This window comes from Muscardinus avellanarius (assembly GCF_963383645.1).
Source record: "Muscardinus avellanarius genome assembly, chromosome: 16".
Lineage (NCBI taxonomy): Eukaryota > Metazoa > Chordata > Mammalia > Rodentia > Gliridae > Muscardinus > Muscardinus avellanarius.
This window is the reverse complement of record NC_137802.1, coordinates 68,463,710-68,484,595: the sequence shown is the minus strand read 5'-3', so window position 1 is coordinate 68,484,595 and position 20,886 is coordinate 68,463,710. Positions and strand designations below refer to the sequence as shown.

The window sequence follows — 20,886 nt, the reverse complement described above, 5'->3', positions numbered from 1 at the left end:
CGCCCACCCTCCTTTACCAGGGACCCACAGCTACTCAGCCACTCTCCCAGCACAGCCACTTGTGGGAGAGTCTTAGCTTGGGTTCCTTGCAGCCCCCAGTCTCCAGAGCAGGCTTCCTCGGCCACAGCCCTGCAGGCCCAGCTGGCCAGCCGCCCTCTCCATGGCCCCATCCCACCCCACTGCGCTGCCACTGTCTCCAGGATCTCCAGGGTGCACTGATTCAGACCCATGTCTGCCTATTCACCAGTCTGCGTGCAGCCCCGCGCCCTCGCTAGGAGGGACCATCTGAGGCCTTTTTGTATTTGTTTTTTGTGGTACTGGGGATTGAACTCAGGGGCATTCTACCTCCGAGCTACACCTTCAGCCCTATTTTTATTTTTATGCTTTTTTTTGTGTGTGGTACTGGGAATTAAACCCAGAGGCATTCTTCTGAGCTACAACTCCAGCCCTATTTTTTTATTCTTTTTTTTTTTTTTTGGTGGGTCTGGGATGGAACCCAAGCAAATTCTACCTTCGAGCTACATTGCTGCCCTGTTCTTTATTCTTTATTTTGAAAGAGGGTCTCACTAAGTTGTGCAGGGTTTCACTAAGTAGCTGAGGCTGTCCGCGAACCACAATCCTCTGGTCTCAGCCTCCCGAATGCTGGGATGACAAGAGTGTGCCACCACGCTTGGCTTTTTATTCTTAATTTTGAAGAAGATTTCACTAAGTGTGGAGGGCCTAAGTCGCCAAGGCTGGCCGCGATCCTCCTGTCTCAGCCTCCCAAGTCCTGGGATTATAAGCGTGCGCCTCCACGCCTGGCTTATTTTTAATTTGAAAAAAGGGTCTAAGTTGCAGAGGCCTAAGTAGCTGAGGCTGGCCGCGAACCTGTGATCCTCCTGTCTCAGCCTCCCAAGTCCTGGGATTACAAGTGCGCTTCATCTGAGGCTGTTTAAGGGCCCCCCACAGTTGATACTGAGCGGTCAATATGCGTTGGTCAATTGCTTCCTTGCAGAGAAAATGGGCCCAGTCATTTCTCTTCCAGGAGGCATTTTTCCTTAAAACTGCAGTGAAAAGCCTGGGATGGTGGTGCACGCCTGTTATCCCAGTCCTAGGGAGGCTGAAATAGGAGGACTCAATGTTTGAGGACAGCTTCTGTGAGTATGAAACTCTTAGCAACCTAGCAAGACCCTATGTAAAATAAAAATAAAATAGGGATGGGTGTGGCTTGGAGGTAGAACGCCCTTGGGTTCCTTCCCCAGTGCCACACACACACACACACGCACACGCACGCACGCGCTCTCACACACGTGCACACACACGCAGCTGTGTTCTCCCCTTGTCCTCCCGGCACCCTGGTGGGCAGCCATCTGTCCCCACCTTCTGTTCCCAGCATTCTCCGCACCTCAAATTCAGCCAAAGGAGAGGAGGTGGGAGCGAGCTCCCTCTCAGGCAGAAATGATCTCTCCTGTCAGGTGCCCTTGAGGCCGCCACGCCTCATCAACAGCGAGGGTAGCGAGGGCGCGTGCGCCAGAGGCCGAGCCTCACAGGCTTGTTTCAGATCTTTATTGACAAAAAAAGTCACAGCATTTCAGCCTTTGTTCAGATACAGAAATGGTAACTGGTCCCAAAGGTCCAGACCAAAGGCCATGCTGAGGGCGTGGGAGTCCCCTCGCCCTCCTCCCTCAGCCTGCGCCTCCTGCTGCGCCTCGCTGACACCCAAGCAGCCAGGACTGTGCAGAACAGTCGCTGGGAGGAGGCCGCCACCTCACTACCATGGAAAGACCAGGTGGAGCATAGGACGAAGCCGGCGACCTCAGCCCGCAGGTGGTGGAGTTCCTAGGGGCCTGTAGCATCATACTTGAGGCCAAGAAAGGGGCAGAAAGACCTTCCCCAGCCCTGGGCGCAAGGGAGTGTGGGCCATGGCTCATGGGGCACCCCACACTGCCTGGCAGGCCTCCCTCCAGCGATCAGACTCTGCAGGGGAGAGGTGTTCAATTCAAGCAGGAACCCCAGCCCTCCAGACAGCAGAAAAACCATGTCCACAGAGGGCTGGCGCCAGGCCTGACTGGCACAGGTGACGGCGGCATGTCCCGGGAGAGCAGGGACGGGCCCAGGGCCGCGGTGGCAGAAGCCCTGATGTGCTGCCGCCCCTCCGCCAGTCTGACGTCACTCACGCTTGGCCAAAGGCTTCTCTTCCAAAGCCTGCTGGCTTCCGCCGGCGTCAACTACAGCCCGGTCTCCTTGTATTTTCCCCAACACACGTGACAGGAGGGACACTTGTGACCCTTTGGAAGAAGAGGCGTCTACTTTTCCTACAGTAGAAGTTCGTCTAACACATCACAGCTATAAAAACGCGAGGCACAGCCAGGCCTCCAAGGCCGACACACACTCACGCTGGCACCCACACAGGTGCCGGCAGGAACCCGTAAGCACAACTCTATGCTATTCTACAGAGAAACGACGAAAGCAAGACTCCTGGAGAAGCTAAGCCAGCGGGCACGGGCAGGGGCGCCACTGGCCTTCCCAGAAACCAACAACCTTGAGCCCGGCAAGCAGCCTGCAGCGCCGAGGAGCCGGGCCTGAGGCCCAGCGGCACCCTCCCGTCTAAACACGGGCCAGGCTGTTGAGTTGTCCAGCGAAAACGTCGGCTTCTCCGGCCCCTCTGCCTTCCACCAGTGCTCACGGGGACTGGAAAGTTCAGACAGGAGGTGCAGATACAAGCTCTGTGCTCACAGCCCAAACGAGGGCTCTGTGGCACCCCAGCACGACGAGCACTGTGTCCTCGCCAAGGTGGCGCTCCCAGGAAGAAGTGACGGAGTCCTAGAGCGCCCCAGCGCACGCGCTGCTGGAGACCACGCTGGAGGCAGGTCTGCAAGGTGAGAGCCACGGAGGAACTTGAGTACCGCATGTTTGGTCAGGGCATTTTCAAGAGACAGTCACAGAAACAACACCACTTTTAAAAGGGACAACACGACACATTTGGCAACTTTCAAAGAAATAGTCTTCCCTAGCCCAAGCCCTCAAAAGCCCACAAAGTCCTTTATCTTTGGTCCTGTTTCAAAGGCCAGGGAAGGACGGCAGGGTGGACGGGGTAAGGAGAGGCTACAGGAGCAGTCGTACGACGCCTGGTGCTCCTCTGTCAATGCAGTGCAGGACGCCACCGCCTGGAACCTCCTCCGGGGACAGGCAGGCCAGGGGAGGCGAGCTGCTGGAGCCAGACCACAAGAGCCACTCGGGCCTGGGCCGGCTGTGTGCCGACCCCACCAAGCACAGGACTCTTCCTCCCTGCTCACAGGAATGTGGTCCCCAGCAATCCTATCCTCTGTCCAAACCACAGCTGCACACACTGAAGCTAGAACCTTCTGCATCTCGTCGAGGTTGCCCCGCTTGGGACAGTCCTCCTTCCTCTGCTCCGGCTTCTGTGACGTCTAGGCCATTTCCAAGAAGCAAGGCCGTTCTAGGCCTTTTCCCAGATCCCCAAAAGGCTCCAAGTGGGGACCATCCCGGCTGCTGCTGCAAAGATCTGTCATAATACTGGCTAGGGAAACAAAAGCGGGTTTCTGAAGGGTGGTCTGCAGCCAGAGGTGCGGCCGCCTGCGGAGTCCGGGGCGGGGCTTCAGCCGTGGCCGACGCCCTCACTGCCAGGCTGGCTGGGCTGCGCAGCAGTAGCTCGATACTGTACAGGTGCAGGGCTGACGTGGAGCCGCTCTGCCGCATCGGCCTCCTGCCCTCAGGATTCTGGAACTTCAGAGCGTCAGTTACATCCGAGAGCCTCTCTCCTGAAGAATCTGAAAGCGGAAGATGGGGGAGGAGGCTGAGGCTGCTGCGCAGGCTGCCGAGGGAAGGACAGACCCCCAGGGCCTGGCGTTTAGCTCAGTGGTCGAGCATGTGCTTAGCATGCACCAGGCCCGGCTTCAACCCCCAAAATAAATAAAGGATTGGAATTGGCGTAGCGGGGTGGCGGCACATGCTTGTAATCCCAGTTCTTGTGAGACTGAGACAGGAGAATCCCTGGGTTCCTGGCCAGCAGTAGCAATTTAGCGAGGCCCTCTGCAACAAATAAGAGCCAGGTGTGGTGGCGCACACCTGCCATCCCAGGACTTGGAAGGCTGAGACAGGAGGATCGCAGGATCAAGGACAGCCTCAGCAAACAGGCTCTCATCAACCTACGGGGACCCTGTTTCAAGGAAAAAAAAAAGGGCTGGAAGCTGGGCAAGGTGGCACACATTTGTAATCCTAGTTTGGGGGAGGCTGAAAGAAGACGGTCGCAGGTTCAAGGACAGCCTCAGCAATTTGGTGAGACTCAGCGACTTAGTGAGACGCTGTTTCCAAATAAGACATAAAATAGGTCTGGGGGTGTAGCTTATGGTAGAATGCCTCTGGGTTCAATCCTCAGTGCCACACACACACACACAAAAATAGAGCTGGGGGTATAGCTCAGAGGAACAATGCCCTGGGTTCAATTCCCAGTACCACTAAATAAATAAATAAATAAATAAATAAGACAACATATGTAAATAAATAGAACTGGGGTAGAATGCCCCTGGGGTCAATCCCTAGTATTACAAAAACATAAAAAATAAAAATAAGCCAGGCACAGTGGCTCACACTTGTAATCCCAGCACATGGGAAGCTGAGACAGAGGGGTCTCAGATTTGTGACCATCCTCAGGCTCTCTACAACTTAGTGATCTTGTTTCAAAAAGAATAAATTTGGGCTGGGCATAAAGCTTGGAGGTAAAATGCCCCTGGGTTCTATCTCCAGTACCACACACGCAAAAATAAATAAATAAACAAATAAATAAAGTTGGGTGTGGTGGTACACACCTGTAACCCCAGTACTTGGGAGACTGAGACGGGAGGGTCACAGCTTCAAGGACGGCCTCAGCAGTAGTGAGACTCTGATCAATCTAATAAGACACTGTTTCCAAATAAATAAAATCGGGCTGGGGGTGCAGCTCAAAGGTAGAATGCCTTTGGGTTCAAGCTCCAGTACCACACACACAAAATAAGTAAAATAAATAAAAGTCAGGCGTGGTGAGGCACGCTTGTAATCCCAGCATTTGGGAGTCTGAGAGAAGAGAATCATGGTTCGTGGACAGCCTCAGCTACTTAGTGAGGCCCTCTGCTACTCGGTGAGACCCTATTTCAAAATAAAGAATAAAAGCTGGGCGTGGTGGCGCACGCTTGTAATCCCAGCATTAGGGAGGCTGAGACAGGAGGATGGCAGTTCACGGCCAGCCTCAACTACTTAGTGAGGCCCTCTGCAACTCAGTGAGACCCTGTTTCAAAATAAAGAATAAAAAATAGGGCTGGGGGTGTAGCTCAGGTAGAATGCCCCTGGGTTCCATCCCCAGACCCGCAACAATAACTACATAAATACATAAATAAAGTAAACTTGGCAGCAAGAGCACAAGAGGGAAGACGCAGGGCCGGCTGCAGGAGGGAGGCAGCGTGCACTGAGCGAGGCCTGAGGCTGCCCGCGGGCCTGGCGCGCAGCTGCGGACGCTTCCTCACCTTCGCCTTTTCGCTCGGCTCTATGACGATGCCGTTGGTAGAATTATTCAGCTCTCTGGAGACGACGCAGAGGAACTCTGCCTGGTCCTCGTTTCCATAGTTGTAGGAAGACCCAATGCTGATTAGCTGGAAAACAAGGAGACGCGAGCGCGGGATGCTTGATGGTGAAGCCCAGGACACCCCGGAGCCACCTCCTGTCTGCACTCGCCTGTCTGACTTCTCAAAGGATCAAGAACTCTCGGGACGACCGATGTCCTGGGGACAGCGGGTCTGAGGACATCACCAGGGAAGCTTCCCAAGAAGAAAAGAGCCTGGGAAGCACCAAGCACGGCGCTGCCAGCTCCCGAAGGCCAGCGCTGCCGAGACCGCCAACAACCGCACTTAGGATTTAAAAACATTTTTGTGTGTGGTACTGGGGGATTGAACCCAGCGGTGTCCTATCTCCAGGCTACACCTCCAGCCTGTGTGTGTGTGGCACTAGGGGCTTCTACCTCCGCGCTACGCTCCCAACCTACTTTTCACTTTTATGTTGAAAGGCTCTCACTAGGTCACCGAGAGTCACACTGCTTGCTGAGGCTGTCCTCAAACCTGTGATCGCCTGTCTCAGTGTCCTAAGTATTGGGATCACAGGCACGTGCCACCACACTCGGCCAAGACTTAATTCTAAATAGGAAACACACATGTAGCATGTAGAGGGAGGAGCGGAGCCAGGGGTGGGGCACCTCACCAGCACCCAGGCATCACGCTGAGACAGGCCTGCTCTGAACAGGGCAGGGCCCTCAGCACCCAGGGCCCAGCTGCTTTTCCCACACTTTGGAGTCAAGGAGCAAAGCTGTAGGAAGCAACATGAGAAACGATCCATTACCTTCACAAAGAATACTCATTTGTTTGTCAGAAATAATATCCTAGCCAGCTATGTTTGCAAACACCTATAATCCCAGTACTTGGAGGCTGAGACTGGAGGACTGCGGGTTCAAGGCCAGCCTCTGCTAGGAGTTATACTCTTGTCAACTTAACAAGACTCTGTTTCAAAATAGAAATAAAATAGGGCTGGAGGTTTAGCTAGGAGGTAGAATGCCCTTGGGTAGCTGGGTGTGGTGGTGCACACTTGCAATCCCAGTACTTGGGAGGTTGACAGCAGGTTCGAAGCCAGCCTTGGCAACGTATCGAGGTCCTCCACAACTTAGTGAGACCTGTTTCCAAATAAGAAACAAAATTGGGTTGGGGGTTGGGGTATAACTTGGAGGTAGGATGCCTCTAGGTTCAATTCTGAGTACCAAAAAAAAAGAACGCCCCTGAGTATCACAGAAACCTTTGCGGAGGACTCTGTGTGAGGGTAAATACTTCTCGGGTGGAGAACAGTGCGGCCTGGCAGCATCGGGCTCCCCGCACCCGCGCAGGAGCTGGGCTGGCGCGCAGCAGGGCCCGCTGCATGGTGGGCAAGGGAGGAATGGATGCCCCCGCGCTGGCTCTGAAGACAGATGCGGCTCTGCATCTGGCCTGTAGCCCGACCCGCCGACACAGGCCCCAGCTTACATTTTAGCAGGTGAGCTACACTGACAGCTCAGCTGGCTTCCTTAACTCAACAAAAAACAGATGGGATCCATAGAAAATTAAATTCCTTCTATTCACCCTCAACCTTCCTGGGTTTCGAAGGCAACAGCAGAATTAAGTCGATTCTGCCATCTAGTGGAAGAAAAGGGTACAACCCCGGCTCTCGGGAGCTTTGTTCTGATGCTTCGGCCATTAGCACAAAAATAAAGCAGCGGGGAGGACGGGGCTTGAGTGAGCCTCCCGGCTCCCTGCGTGTCGTCCTCCCCGGAGGACTCTGTCTACACATTCAGGACTGGAACGGTCTAAACCCGGAAGAAGACAGGCGTATTGTTGAATCCCAGTTTTCTTTAGGGACTCACTATAGAATATGTCAAGAGGGCACTTTTGAGAGGAATCCCAAGGGAAGAAACACTAAGGGAGGGGTTTTAAGCCTAGACAAGCTCGCTGGCTCCCCTGGCGCTGCAGACGCAAGCCAGGCACGTGCCGCTCTCCCGGCCCATCGTCTCGCTGAGTAAGGAGTTCGTATCAACGACTCTCCTTCTCCACGTTCGAGGCGGGATCACCCTCCGTCCTCCCCGTATCCCGGGGCGATTCACTGGCTGGCGGGCTGGCAACTGAGGAGCTGTGGCCCTGGGATGGGTGTCAGGCTTGCTACTCTTCAGGAACACACCTGTTCAAACTTCCAGCCATCGGACATGGTGGAGACCATCTGCGTGAGCTCTTCCTCTTGGCACTGCAGGACTCTGTACACGTGCTTCACGGGGCCCTGCAATGACCAGGCAGGCTGAGAGAGGCCAACAAGGATGCCATTTGTGGCTACCTAGAGACCCCACCACCACCACCACCCACCACCCCCTTTTACAAAGAGCAGGCTGGTTTCCAGTTAAAAACTTAGGCAAGAGCCAGGCGTGGTGGCGCATGCTTGTAATCCCAGCACTTGGGAGGCTGAGACCGGAGGATCGTGGACAGCCTCAGCTACTTAGTGAGGCCCTCCGCAACTCAGTGAGACCTTGTTTCAAAATAAAGAATAAAAAATTGGTCAGGGGGTGTAGCTCAGAGGTTAAATGCCCCTGGGTTCCATCCCCAGACCCCAAAAAAACCCCAAAAAACAAACAAAAACCACTTAGGCAAGCTGGGCATGGTGGTATACGCTTGTAACTCAGTACTTGAGAGGCTGAGATAGGAGGATCCCTGGTTCAAGGCCTATTGTAGCAATTTAGTGAGGCCCTAAGCAACACAGTGAGACCCTGTTTCAAAATAAAACACAAAGGCTGGGCATGGTGGTGCACGCTTGTAACCCCAGCATTCGGGAGGCTGAGACTGGAGGATCCCGGTTCTCGGACAGCCTCAGCTACTTAGTGAGGCTCCCTGCAACTCAGTGAGACCTTGTTTCAAAATAAAGAATAAAAAATAAGCCGGGCGTGGTGGCGCACGCTTGTAATCCCCGCGCTTGGGAGGCGGAGACAGGAGGATCGCGCAGGTTCAAAGCCAGCGCGCTGGCTTAGGAGACCCTGTTTCCAAATAAAAATGTAAAAATTGGTCTGGGAGTGTAGCCCGGAGGCAGAAGAGCTCCCAGGAACCCCAGTACCACCAAAAAAAAAAAAAAAAAAAAAAGAATAAAAAATAGGGCAGGGGTTGTAGCTCGGAGGTTGAATGTCCCGAGTCCCATCCTCAGACCTGCAAATAAATTAAAAAAAAAAAAAAAAAACACATAAAAGGCTGGAGATGTAGAATGCTAATAAACTTGGGTTTCATTCATTTTCCTATTTATGTTGCACAAGAAAGTTAATTTTTTCTGGAAGTGGTTTATATCTGATGTATATGCAAAAATACCATTTTTTGATTTATTCAGACCTGATATAGGTGGATTAAAAAGTATATATATATATATATGTGTGTGTGTGTACATATATATATATATATATATATATATATATATATATATATATATATATATATTCTGGGCGTGGTGGCGCACGCTTGTAATCCCCGCGCTTGGGAGACTGAGACAGGAGGATCGCACGGGTTCGAAGCCAGCCTCAGCTACTTAGTGAGGCTCTCAGCAACTTAGTGAGACCCTGTTTCCAAATAAAATTTTACACACACACACACACACACACACACACACACACACACACACACACACACTGTGTGTGTGTGTACATCTGGATGTGTGTGGTTCTGGGGACTGAATCCAGCAACATTCTACCTCCAAACTCTAGGCCCAGCCTTTTTATTTTACTTTATTTTTTTGCAGTCTGGGGATGGAACCCAGCGGCATTCTACCTCCAGGCTATACTCCAGCCCTATTTTATAATTTATTTGGAAACAGGGTCTCACTAAGTTGCTGAGAGCCTCACTAAGCAGCTGAGGCTGGCTTCGAACCTGTGCAATCCTCCTGTCTCAGCCTCCCAAGCGCTGGGATTACAAGCGTGTGCCACCATGTCCAGCTAGCCTTTTTATTTTCTAGTTTGAAACAGGGTCTGATTAGATTGTTGAGTCTCACTATGTTGTTGAGGCTGGTCTTGAACCTGCGATCCTCCTGTCTCAGCCTCCCAAGTACTGGGATTAGAGGCGTATGACACCATGCCTAGTATTATGGGAATGTGCCGTCATGCCTGGCCAGATATTTTAGATGAGAACATCTAGAGCATCACAAAAGATCCATTAAGCAGGCCACAGTTGTCAAAATCCTATGTATTTAAGATGCCATCATAGCGCCTCTTTGTTTTCTTCCTCTGAAGTAAACCACTGGTGCTCCAAAAAAAAGCAAATTAGGCCGGGCACGGGGGAGCACACCTGTGATCCCATAGGTGGAAGCGGAGACAGCAAGACTGCAGGTTCGAGGACAGTCTCAGAAAATTGTAAGGTTCTCAGCAAATTAAGGAGACCCTGTTTTCAAATAAACAATTAAAAAAAATACTTCTGGGGGGTATACCTCAGAGGTAGAATGTCCCTGGGTTCAATCCCCAGCACCACAAAATCAAAACATAAAACTAAGCCAGGCGTGGTGGCGCACACTTGTGATCCCAGCATTCGGGAGGCTGAGACAGGAGGATCACGGTTCAAGGCCAGCCTCAGCTGCTTAGTGAGGCCCTTTGCAACTCAGTGAGACCCTGTTTCAAAATAAAGAATAAAATGTAGGTCTAGGGATGTAGCTCAGCGGTAGAATGCCCCTGGCTTCCATCCCCAGTACCTCAAAATAAATAAATAAATAAAATAAAAATCAAGCCAGGTGTGGTGGCACACGCCTGTAATCCTGTTACTTGGGAGGCTGAGACAGGAGGATCGCAGTTCGTGGACAGCCTCAGCTACTTAGTGAGCACCTTTCCAACTTAGTGAGAGCCTATTTCAAAATAAAGAATAAGCTGGGCGTGGTGGTGCATGCTTGTAATCCTAGTACCTGGGAGGCTAAGACAAGAGGATCAGGGTTTGGGGTCAGCCTAAGCTACTTAGTGAGGCCCTTTGCAACTTAATGCGACTAGAAATAAAAAATAAAGCCGGGCGTGGTGGCGCACACTTGTAATCCCAGCACTTGGGAGACTGAGACGGGAGGTTCGCGCAGGTTCGAAGCCAGCCTCAGCTACTTAGTGAGGCTCTCAGGAACTTAGTGAGGCCCTGTTTTAAAATAAAATAGGAAACAGGGAGTGTAGCCTGAAGGTAAAAAGCCTCTGGGTTCCATCTCCAGCACCACAAAAAAAAAAAAAAAAAAAAAAAAAAAAAAAAAATTAAAAATAGGGCTGGGGGTGTAGCTCAGAAGTAGAACGTCCCTGGGTTCAATTCCTAGCACCACAAAAATAGATAAATAAATAAATCAAGCAGTAAAGAATAAAAAGTAAGCCGGGATAGTGGCACATGCTTGTAACCCCAGCATTCGGGAGGCTGAGACAGGAGCTACAGACTGAGGAACCTAGAGAGGCCTCTGCAACTCAGTGAGACCCTGTTTCAAAATAAAAGAATAAAAAATGGCTCAGAGGTCAAATGCCTCTGGGGTTCCATCCCCAAACCTGCAAAAAAAAAAAAAAAAAAAAAAAAAAAAAAAAAAAAAAAAAGAATAAAAAGTGGGGCTGGGTATTTATCTTGGAAGTAAGTAGAATGCCCCTGGGTTCAATCCCCAGTACTGCTGCAAAAAGCAAAAAAGCAAAAAAAAAAAAAAAATTAATTAAATTAATAGCCTACAAAAATATTATTAGAGACGATGAGACAGTTAAAATGGCGGCAATCAGTAAGAGAGATAAGCGGGCGGGGCATGGCAGCACATGCCTATAATCAGGAACTTGGGAGGCCGAGACAGGAGGATCACAGATCTGAGACCAGCCTCAGCAATGCAGGAAGACTCAGCAACCTAGCAAGATCCTGGTTCAGAAACAAAAAATAAACTAGGGCTGTGGGTGTACCTCAGAGGCAGAATGGCTCTGGGTTCCATCCCCAGGACTGGTGACACCGCCTGGGACTCACAGCCTGTGCTTTGTGAGAAACTGCCCTAGCCAGAGACGACGGCGAGACAACCTCTTGAAAAACACACACAGTCAACTTCCACTCAGAAACGTGCGAGGAAAGCAAAAGAGGGTGCTTCTGAACAACATCAAATTTCTCAGTTTCACTAAGTACAAAGGACAGATGAAAAGATCAATTAACATCAAAAAGGTCTTGACATTTGTAGAACAAAACAGCTTCCAACTGGGTATAAATCCATAAGCCTTCAGGATCTAGGGGACTAATTAACTGCTGTCATCAAAAAGGAACTTTTATAATGATCTCAAGGAATTAGCTAATGGCAAAGAGAACAGAGATGTTCTTTAAAACCATGAAAGATAGGCCGGGCGTGGTGGCGCACGCTTGTCATCCCCGCGCTTGGGAGGCTGAGACAGGAGGATCACACAGGTTCAAAGCCAGCCTCAGCTACTGAGTGAGGCTCTCGGCAACTTAGTGAGACCCTGTTTCCAAATAAAATATAAAAAAGGTCTGGGAGTATAGCCCGGAGGTAGAAAGCCTCTGGGTTCCACCCCCAGTACCACCAAAAACAAAAACAAAACCATGAAAGACTTCAAGTGATGGTACCATCAACACATAATTCATGGTACTATCACAATTCTTACTAAGCCATGGGGGTGTACACCTGTAATTCTAGTACTTGGGAAATTGAAAAGGAAAAAAGAAAATCCACTAAGCCATCAAGCTTCTTTTTCTTTTTTTGTGGTACTGGGAATGGAACCCAGGGGCGTTCTACCTCTGAGCTACACCCCCAGCCCTATTTTATTCTTTTTCTTTTTTTTTGAAAAAGGGTCTTGCTAAGTTGCAAATGGCCTAAGATACTGAGGCTGTCTTTTTTTTTCTTTTTTTTTTTTGAGGGTTTGGGGATGGAACCCAGGGGCATTTGACCTCTGAGCTCTATCCCCTGCACTATTTTTTATTCTTTATTTTGAAACAGGGTCTCACTGAGTTGCAGAGGGCCTCACTAAGCTGAGGCTGTCCACGAACCGCGATCCTCCGGTCTTGGCGCCCCAAATGCCTTTTTTTTTTTTTTTGGTGATACTGGGGTTCTTGGAAGCCAGGCTACACTCCCAGACCTATTTTATACTTTTTATTTAGAAACAGGGTCTCTTAAGCCAGCGCAGCTGGCTTCGAACCTGTGCGATCCTCCTGTCTCTGCCTCCCAAGCGCAAGGATTACAAGCGTGCGCCACCACGCCCAGCTCCAAATGCCTATTTTTTATTCTTTATTTTGAAACAGGGTCTCACAGAGTTGCAAAGGACCTCACTAAGTATCTGAGGCTGTCCACGAACCTCGATCCTGTCTCAGCCTCTCAAATGCTGGGATTACAAACATGCGCCACCATACCCAGCTTCCATTCTCTTTAACTGCTTCCTTGGTTACTCTATTGAGTTTAAATATCCATACATGCTGGGCGTGGTGGTGCACACTTGCAGTCCCAGCATTTGGGAGGCTGAGACCAGAGGATCACAGTTTGCAGACAGCCTCAGCTACTTAGCAAGGCCCTTTGCAACTCAGTGAGATCCTGTTTCAAAAATAAAAAGACTTGGCGGGTGTGGTGGCACACGCTTGTAATCCCAGTGCTTGGGAGGCTGAGATAGGAGGATCGCACAGGTTTAAAGCCAGCCTCGGCTACTTAGTGAGGCTCTCAGCAACTTAGTGAGACCCTGTTTTCCAAATAAAATAGAAAACAGGTCTGGGAGTATAGCCCGGAGGTAGAAAGCCTCTGGGTTCCACCCCCAGTATCACACACACACACACAAAAATGATGCTGGGCATGGTGGCACACGCTTGTAATCCTACCATTTGGGAGGCTGACTGCCTCAGCTACTTAGTGAGGCCCTCTGCAACTCAGTGAGACCCTGTTTCAAAATAAAAAAATAAAAATTAAGGCAGGGAGTGTAGCTCGGAGGTTGAATACCCCTGGGTTCCACCCCCAGACCCACAAAAAAAAAAAAAAAAAAGACTAAAAAATAGGGCTTGGGGGTGTAGATCAGAGATACAATGCCCCTGGGTTCCATCCCCTGTACCGCAATAAATAAATAAATAAATAAATAAATACCCACACATGATAAAGAGAAGCTTGGAGTCAGGCGTGGTGGCGCACGCTTGTAATTCCAGCATTCAGGAGGCTGAGACTGGAGGATCGCGGTTCGCGGACAGCCTCAGCTACTTTGTGAGGCCCTCCACAACTTAGTGAGACCCAGTTTCAAATTAAAGAATAAAAACTAGGGCAGGGAGTACAGCTTGGAGGTCGAATGCCCCTGGGCTTGACATGATTTTCTTGAACGCATGATTGGCAGCTGATTTCGAGTGACTTGCAGGAGCCGAGCGCGACACTGCAGCTCATTAATGAGCCAACAGACAGAAGCGAGACCCGCCCGGGCGCTGGTCCCGAAGTGTGCTCAGAGAAAACGGGCTTTGGACCTACAGCGGCCAGGGCCCCTCCCACTGCCACTGGGTGAGCAGCGACACTCTCTCTCCTCCAGGGACATGGGGCTGTTCTATTTTCTTGGTTATTTCTCCTTCTCCATTTCCTTGTTCTGAATGACTCTGGCTAAGTATATGCCATCTGCATGGCAGATGGGTGGTGTTCTACACAACCTCCAACTCTCAAGGGAAAGGCAACCTTTTTTTCCTTTTTTTTTTTGCAGTACTGGGGATGGAACCCAGGGGCATTCTACCTCCAAGCTCCACCCCCAGCCCTAATTTTTTTTTATTATTCTTAATTTTGAAACAGGGTCTCACTGAGTTGCAAAAGGCCTCACTAAGTAGCTGAGGCTGTTCTTGAACTGCGATCCTCCTTTTTCAGCCTCTTAATGCTGGGATTAGAAGCATGCACTACCATGCCCGGCTTGAAAGGCACCCTTTTCAAACCACACCAAGAAGCCCAGTGTGGTGATGCACGACTGCAATCCCAGTCTTTGGGAGACTGAGACAGGAGGACTGCAGGTTTGTGTCCAGCCTCAGCAACCTGGTCAGGCCCTGTATCAATAAAAAAATAAAACAGGGCTGGGGTGGAGCTCAGAGGTAGAATGCCCTAGGTTCCATTCCCAGGACCACATTGAAAAAGATCATAGCTGGGCACAGTGGCACACGCTTGTAATCCCCGTGCTTGGGAGGCGGAGACAGGAGGATCGCGCAGGTTCGAAGCCAGCCGCGCTGGCTTAAGAGACCCTGTTTCCAAAAAAAAGAAACAGGTCTGGGAGTGCAGCCCGGAGGTAGAAGGGCTTCCAGGAACCCCAGTACTACCAAAAAAAAAAAAAAATAAATTAAAAAAAAAAATAAATAAAATAAAAATAAAAAATAAATAAATAAAAAAAGAGATCATCACAGCAAGACACAAAGACACAGAGAGCCACTGGGGGGCTTTTCCTTAAAAGTTCAGAGCACCTTACTTGTGAAGTTCTGCTCTCATTGTCTCGGATCCTTTCCTTAACCAGCCGCACAAGAGACGCGATGTTGTAGAACTCTGCTTCCTCCAGCACGCCTAGAACAAGGACCAGACTGCAGTCGGATGCACGGAACTCACCAGGAAAACAGCAGGAAGAGGCTTGCTAAAAACCGCAGTCTTCAGCCGGGCATGGTGGCGCACGCTTGTCATCCCAGCACTCGGGAGGCTGAGACAGGAGGATTGTGGGATGGCAGTCGCCCCCGCTGCTCAGTGAGGCCCTTTGTAACTTAGTGAGACCCTGTTTCAAAATAAAGAAAGAAAACTAGGGCTGGGGGTGTAGCTCAGAGGTAGAATGTCCCCGGGCTCAATCTCTGGTAACACAGTAACACACACACACACACACACACACACACACACACACACACACACACGGCAGTTTTCCCAACACAGAAGCACGTCTCTTCCTCAGCCGAGGACACACACACACACACACACACACACACACACACACACACACACGGCAGTTTTCCCAACAGAGAATCATGTCTCCTCCTCAGCCGAGGACACACACACACACACACACACACACACACACACACACACGGCAGTTTTCCCAACAGAGAATCACGTCTCCTCCTCAGCCGAGGACACACACACACACACACACACACACACACACACACACGGCAGTTTTCCCAACACAGAAGCACGTCTCCTCCTCAGCCGAGGACTCTCTCTGCTGTCCAAGACGCCCAGGACGCTCCCATCTTGAGGAGCACCACTCTGCCCAGTTTCCTCCTGCACCTGCCTGGTAGCTGCAGGACACCTTTCCCATCTGTCACTTAGCTCCGGGAACTAGTCACAGGGGCACCTCCTCAGCTTGTCATTTTGACCCGGCCTTTTAAAAGGGACTGGTGGATTGGCATGTGTCAATTTATGTGGCTCGGATTTAAAAGAATGCTTAATACTTGAATAATATAAAAGGCAATTGCTGAAAGGCTTCATGCAAAGCCGGCGTGGTGGGCACGCTTGTCATCCCAGCATTCGGGAGGCGGAGACCAGAGGCTCGCGGTTCATGGACAGCCTCAGCTACTTAGCGAGGCCCTTGGTAACTCAGTGAGACCCTGTTTCAAAATAAAGAATAAAAAATAGGGTTGGGGAAGTAGCTTGGAGGTCAAATGCCCCTGGGTTCCATCCCCAGTATACTGCAAAAAATAAAACTTTTTTTTTTTTTTTTTTTTGTGGTACTGGGGATGGAACCCAGGGACATTCTACCTCTGACCTACACACCTAACTTTATTATTATTTTTTTTTTGCCTTTTTATTTTGAAACCGGGTCTCACTGAGTTGTGGAGTACCTCGCCAAGTAGCTGAGGCTGTCCTCGAACCACGATCCTCCTGTCTCAGCCTCCGGAATGCTGGGATTACAAACGTGCACCACCATGCCCAGCAAAAAAAACCCTTTATTAATGGCATTAGAAAAGGTCATCCATGAGTTGATAACTGTTGAAGATGGATAGTAAGTGCATGAAACTAATTACATATTCCGATTACTTTTGTATGAGCTTGAAATTTTTTAAAAAAAGAACATAAAAGAAAAAAATGGAAGAAACTATATCCAAAATGTCCCTCCTCTCAAAAAAGAGAAAGAGCGATTATTCTTTTTACTGGCTGTAATAGATTTGTTTTGCAATCGCTATGTTAACAAATACAGCCACTGTAAACTTTCTTATTCAGAGCTAAAGCCCCCAGACCAGGCTGTCCCAGATTTAAGAAAAGGCCCCCCACCTTCCACTGAACGCCTCCAGTGAGACCAAGCCTCGCCTTTTAGAAGAGAGCTAGACCCACTTACAGTCTAAATGCCCTACATCCAAAAAGACAACCCATGATACACCTAACAGTGCGCTGGAGAATGAATTAGGTCAGCCGCAGAAATTGTCGGCGAAGCCTGAGACCCGTGTCTTCAAAAGAAATGAGGCCAAGCCTTTAGTATTTCTTTTTTTTTTTACAGCTGCAAGTTCAAACTGAAATTGAAAATATAAATAACTGTCAGAGACTTACTGCTTTAGGCTACGGACATTTATCGCCAGTACATAAATAAAGGCAAAAAGGCGTTGGGATAATTCCGCAGGTTCAGAAAAGAACTTGGAAGGCCGCCTGCAAAGCTGAGCTACTGATCTTCCTTCTCACTGAGAAAGCGGAACAGGGCCGGGCGTGGTGGCGCACGCTTGTAATCCCAGCACTTGGGAGGCTGAGACAGGAGGACTGCACAGGTTCGAAGCCAGCCTCAGCTACTTAATGAGACCCTGTTTCCAAAGAAATTATAAATAGGTCTGGGAGTAGAGCCCGGAGGTAGAAATGTCTCTGGGTTCCACCCAGTACCACACACACAAAAAAAAAAAGAAAGAAAGAAAGCTGAACAGAGACCAGATTCTCTCAGACAAGACTAGGTAACGGGAGGCCTCCTGCTCATCTTGTAAGCCTGTACCACACCTGCACGTAAGCCCGGTGCAAACCTCAAACACACTCATGTCTGTTAAACAGTAAACAGCTTTGATGGACCTGAACTGTTGAGATGCCCGATGCAAACAGAGCTCTTACCTTCTTCTGCCAGCTCCTTAGTGATGATGAGTTTCCCATGGCGGAGGTAGTTGAGGATAGGACCAAAGTAGGTGGGGTCTCTGTCAATCAGGTAGGCTCCTGTCTCATCCTGCCAACCACGCACAAAGTATCACTGTGGAGTTGTTTGGGGACTGGGGATTGAACTCAGGGGCATTCTACCTTGGAGCTATGCCAACTCTTTTATTCATTTTTTATTTTGAAACAGGGTCTCCCTAAGTTGCTGAGACTGGCCTCAAACCTGCAATCTTCCTCTCAGCCTCCCAAGTACTGGGATTATAGGTGTGCACCATCATACCCAGCAATTGTTTTTTTTTTTTTTTTTTTTTGCGGGCCTGGAGATGGAACCCAGGGGTATTCGACCTACGAGCTACACCCCTGCCTTTTTTTTTTTAATTCTTTATTTTTTTTTTTTTTTTTTGTGGTACTGGGGTTCCTGGAAACCCTTCTACCTCCAGGCTACACTCCCAGATCTATTTTATGTTTTTTGTTTGTTTGTTTTGTTTTATTTGGGAACAGGGTCTCTTAAGCCAGAGAGGCTGGCTTCGAATTTATTCTTTATTTTGAAACAGGGTCTCACTGAGTTGCAAAGGGCCTCACTAAGTAGCTGAGGCTGTCCGTGAACCGTGATCCTCCAGTCTCAGCTTCCCCAATGCTGGGATTACAAGTGTACACCATCACGCCCGGCTCAGCAATTGTGTTTTCAGGAGCAATTTATTTATCTATTTATTTATTGTGGTACTGGAAATGGAATGCAGGAGCATTCTACCTCCAAGCCTCACTCCCGGCCTTATTTTTTATTCTTTATTTTTTAATTTAATTGTATTTTTTTGGTGGTACTGGGGGTGGAACCCAGAGGCTTTCTACCTCCGGGTTATACTCCCAGACCTATTTTATACTTTATTTGGAGATAGGGTCTCACTAAGTTGCTGAGAACCTCACTAGGTAGCTGAGACTGGCTTCGAACCTATGCGATCCTCCTGTCTCAGCCTCCCAAGTGTGGGGATTACAAGCGTGCGCCACCACGCCTGGCGTCTGACAGGAATATTTTAAACTGAGAATTTTCCTCTTATTTGCAGCATCCTAAGACAATTCATCCCATCAGCTAAAACTTTTCTAGAGATGGCAGGTTTTGCTAGATATTTGCTTACTACATAAAACTGGCCCACTGACTTCCTGGATCTATGCCTTAAGTTCGTGTCAGGTCAGGTGTCTCCGATGCACGGTCATACCCATCACCTCGTGTTTATTTACCGGCTCCATCTCCTACAGTCTTTGCTCGGACAATCACCAGCACTCATGTATGGGGTATTGGTTACAAGGAAGGAAAAAACACCAGAGCTGTCTCACTGAAATCTTTGCTTGACATGGACAGTTTTGACTTCTCCGTTGCCCCTAAACCACATTCCTAATTCTAAGAACACCTCTGTTCATTTGGCAGTGCTGCTGAGCTCCAGGCCAACATCAACAGGAGTCTGCGTTGCCAGCTGTAATCTCACTCACCCCAGCACTATGCCCAGTGGAAGCGTGGTACTGCCAGGACTTGGCTCTGAGCAGCTCAAATCCTACTCATCTTTACAGTAAAAGGAACAAGAAGGAACTGGCTCATACACACATATGGAAGATGAAGGGTATATAAAAATAATTCTTTATAAACAAGAGTTAGGGCAGAGCTGGGTGTGGTGGTGTAAGCCTGTAATCTCAGTACTTGGGAGGCTGAGACAGGAGGATCGCAGGTTCGAGGACACCTCTGCAAGTAGTGAGACTCTCATGAACCTAGTGGGGCCCTGTTTCCAAATAAAAATAAAATAGGGCTGGGGGTGTAGCTTGGAGGTAGAATGCCCCTGGGTTCAATCCCCAGTACCGAATAAATAAATAATTCGGGCAGGATAGATACCAATCAATTTGATATTAGAGGAAAGGATGAGATAGTTAGTAAATGCTTATGCAACCCCAACTCTTTTACAAGGTAACCAAGTGCCATACGGGGTAAACGGTGGTGTAAACTACCTCAGTGGCTTTAAACTGGGAACTCCAGGCGACCCAGTCAAAGTTAACTCTCTGGTTAGCAGCCATGCACCTTGCCCAACAGCACCCCTATTTTCCCGGCAGCGTTTACCGGTCAGTTTAGATTTACACAAACAAACGCGCCCTCTTTTCAGGAATGTATTGGATCTCAGATACGGACCTAAACAGTGATTATTATTACCAGATACAAGTCTGGGGGCCAGGACCTCAGGGACACGATGCCAGCTAACAAGAAGCGCTTCCTGCAGCGGTGGAAGCCATTGTCAGACCTCCCTCGGCTTCTACCCAACTTGGCAGAGAGGTCTGAGAGGAAATACGAGAAAGCTACAAAGATGCCTTCGCTCACCCTGACCCAGTTCTGGATGCACTGGCATCGGGGTGAGGGGTGGGAAGGGGAGCCAGGGAAGAACTCATGCAGATCCGAGGGGCCCGGGGAGGAGGGCCAGAGAATAAAGGTGCGGGTGGGCAGTGGGTAAGGGGCGGTGAGAAGCAGGGCGGGGTCGGCGGGAAAGCCGGGGTGTGCCCGAGGATGGCGGGGTGCAGTGGGGAGGGGGCTCCTTCTGAGGGTCCCAGGGTTGGTCTGGGGGGAGAGGCGATGGGTACCGGCCTGAGGGGCCTGCCTGTGAGGAGCGCGTCCCTGGAGTCGGGAGACGAGCTGGCAGGAGAGAGGGTGCCAAAGGCCCGGGGGTGCGCCCGAGGGCGGGGCGCACCTTGTCCGAGTCCAGCTCCGGGTCCTCCTGGCAGCAGAGGCGGCAGAGGAAAGACTTGGGCTCCCGGCCTAGGGTCTGCCTGGTGGTCACGAAGTAGGTGCCGCCCACGTTGAGCCGGACCCAGCGGGCCGCGCCGCCGCCCCCCGTCCGCTCGGGCGGCCCAGGACCCGGCTCCAGCGGCTGCGCCGCGGCGGCGGGCGGGCGGGCGTGCCCGCGGGGCGTGGGGCCAGCCGGGCGGGGGCTGGGGGGCCCGCGGCCCGAGCCGCCCGCGTCGCCCACCCCGCTGCCGCCACCCCCTCCCAGCCCCGCCATCGCCGGGTCCAGCTGCAGCTCCGCCATCTTGGGCCGCCGCCGCCGCCGCCGCTGCCCGCGCGCCGCCGGGCCGGCCCATTTCTCGGCAGGGAGAGCCGGGCCGGCCCATCGGCGGGGGTGGGGCAGGGGGAAGGGACGGGAGCGCCCCCGACCAGCGGGGACCCGGGCGGCGCAGGCGCCCCGGGAGCGGCACTTCCGGATCCAGCCTGGTTTCTATTGGCCGACGTGTGAGTCAAGGCCCGCCCTCTTGGCTTTGTGATTGGCTGAGGGGAGGCCT

At 50.6% G+C, this 20,886-nt stretch overlaps 1 protein-coding gene across 1 annotated transcript; it reads right to left on the bottom strand.

The window, feature by feature from the left end:
* Positions 1-3,740: 3,740 nt before the first annotated feature.
* On the bottom strand, positions 3,741-20,636 carry KCTD2 (potassium channel tetramerization domain containing 2; the record flags this gene model as incomplete). Its single annotated transcript, XM_080714255.1, has 6 exons — positions 3,741-3,770; positions 5,499-5,624; positions 7,723-7,818; positions 14,945-15,036; positions 17,542-17,650; positions 20,298-20,636. 6 exons carry the CDS (start codon positions 20,634-20,636, stop codon positions 3,741-3,743), a joined length of 792 nt encoding a protein of 263 aa, XP_080570381.1.
* Positions 20,637-20,886: the final 250 nt, after the last annotated feature.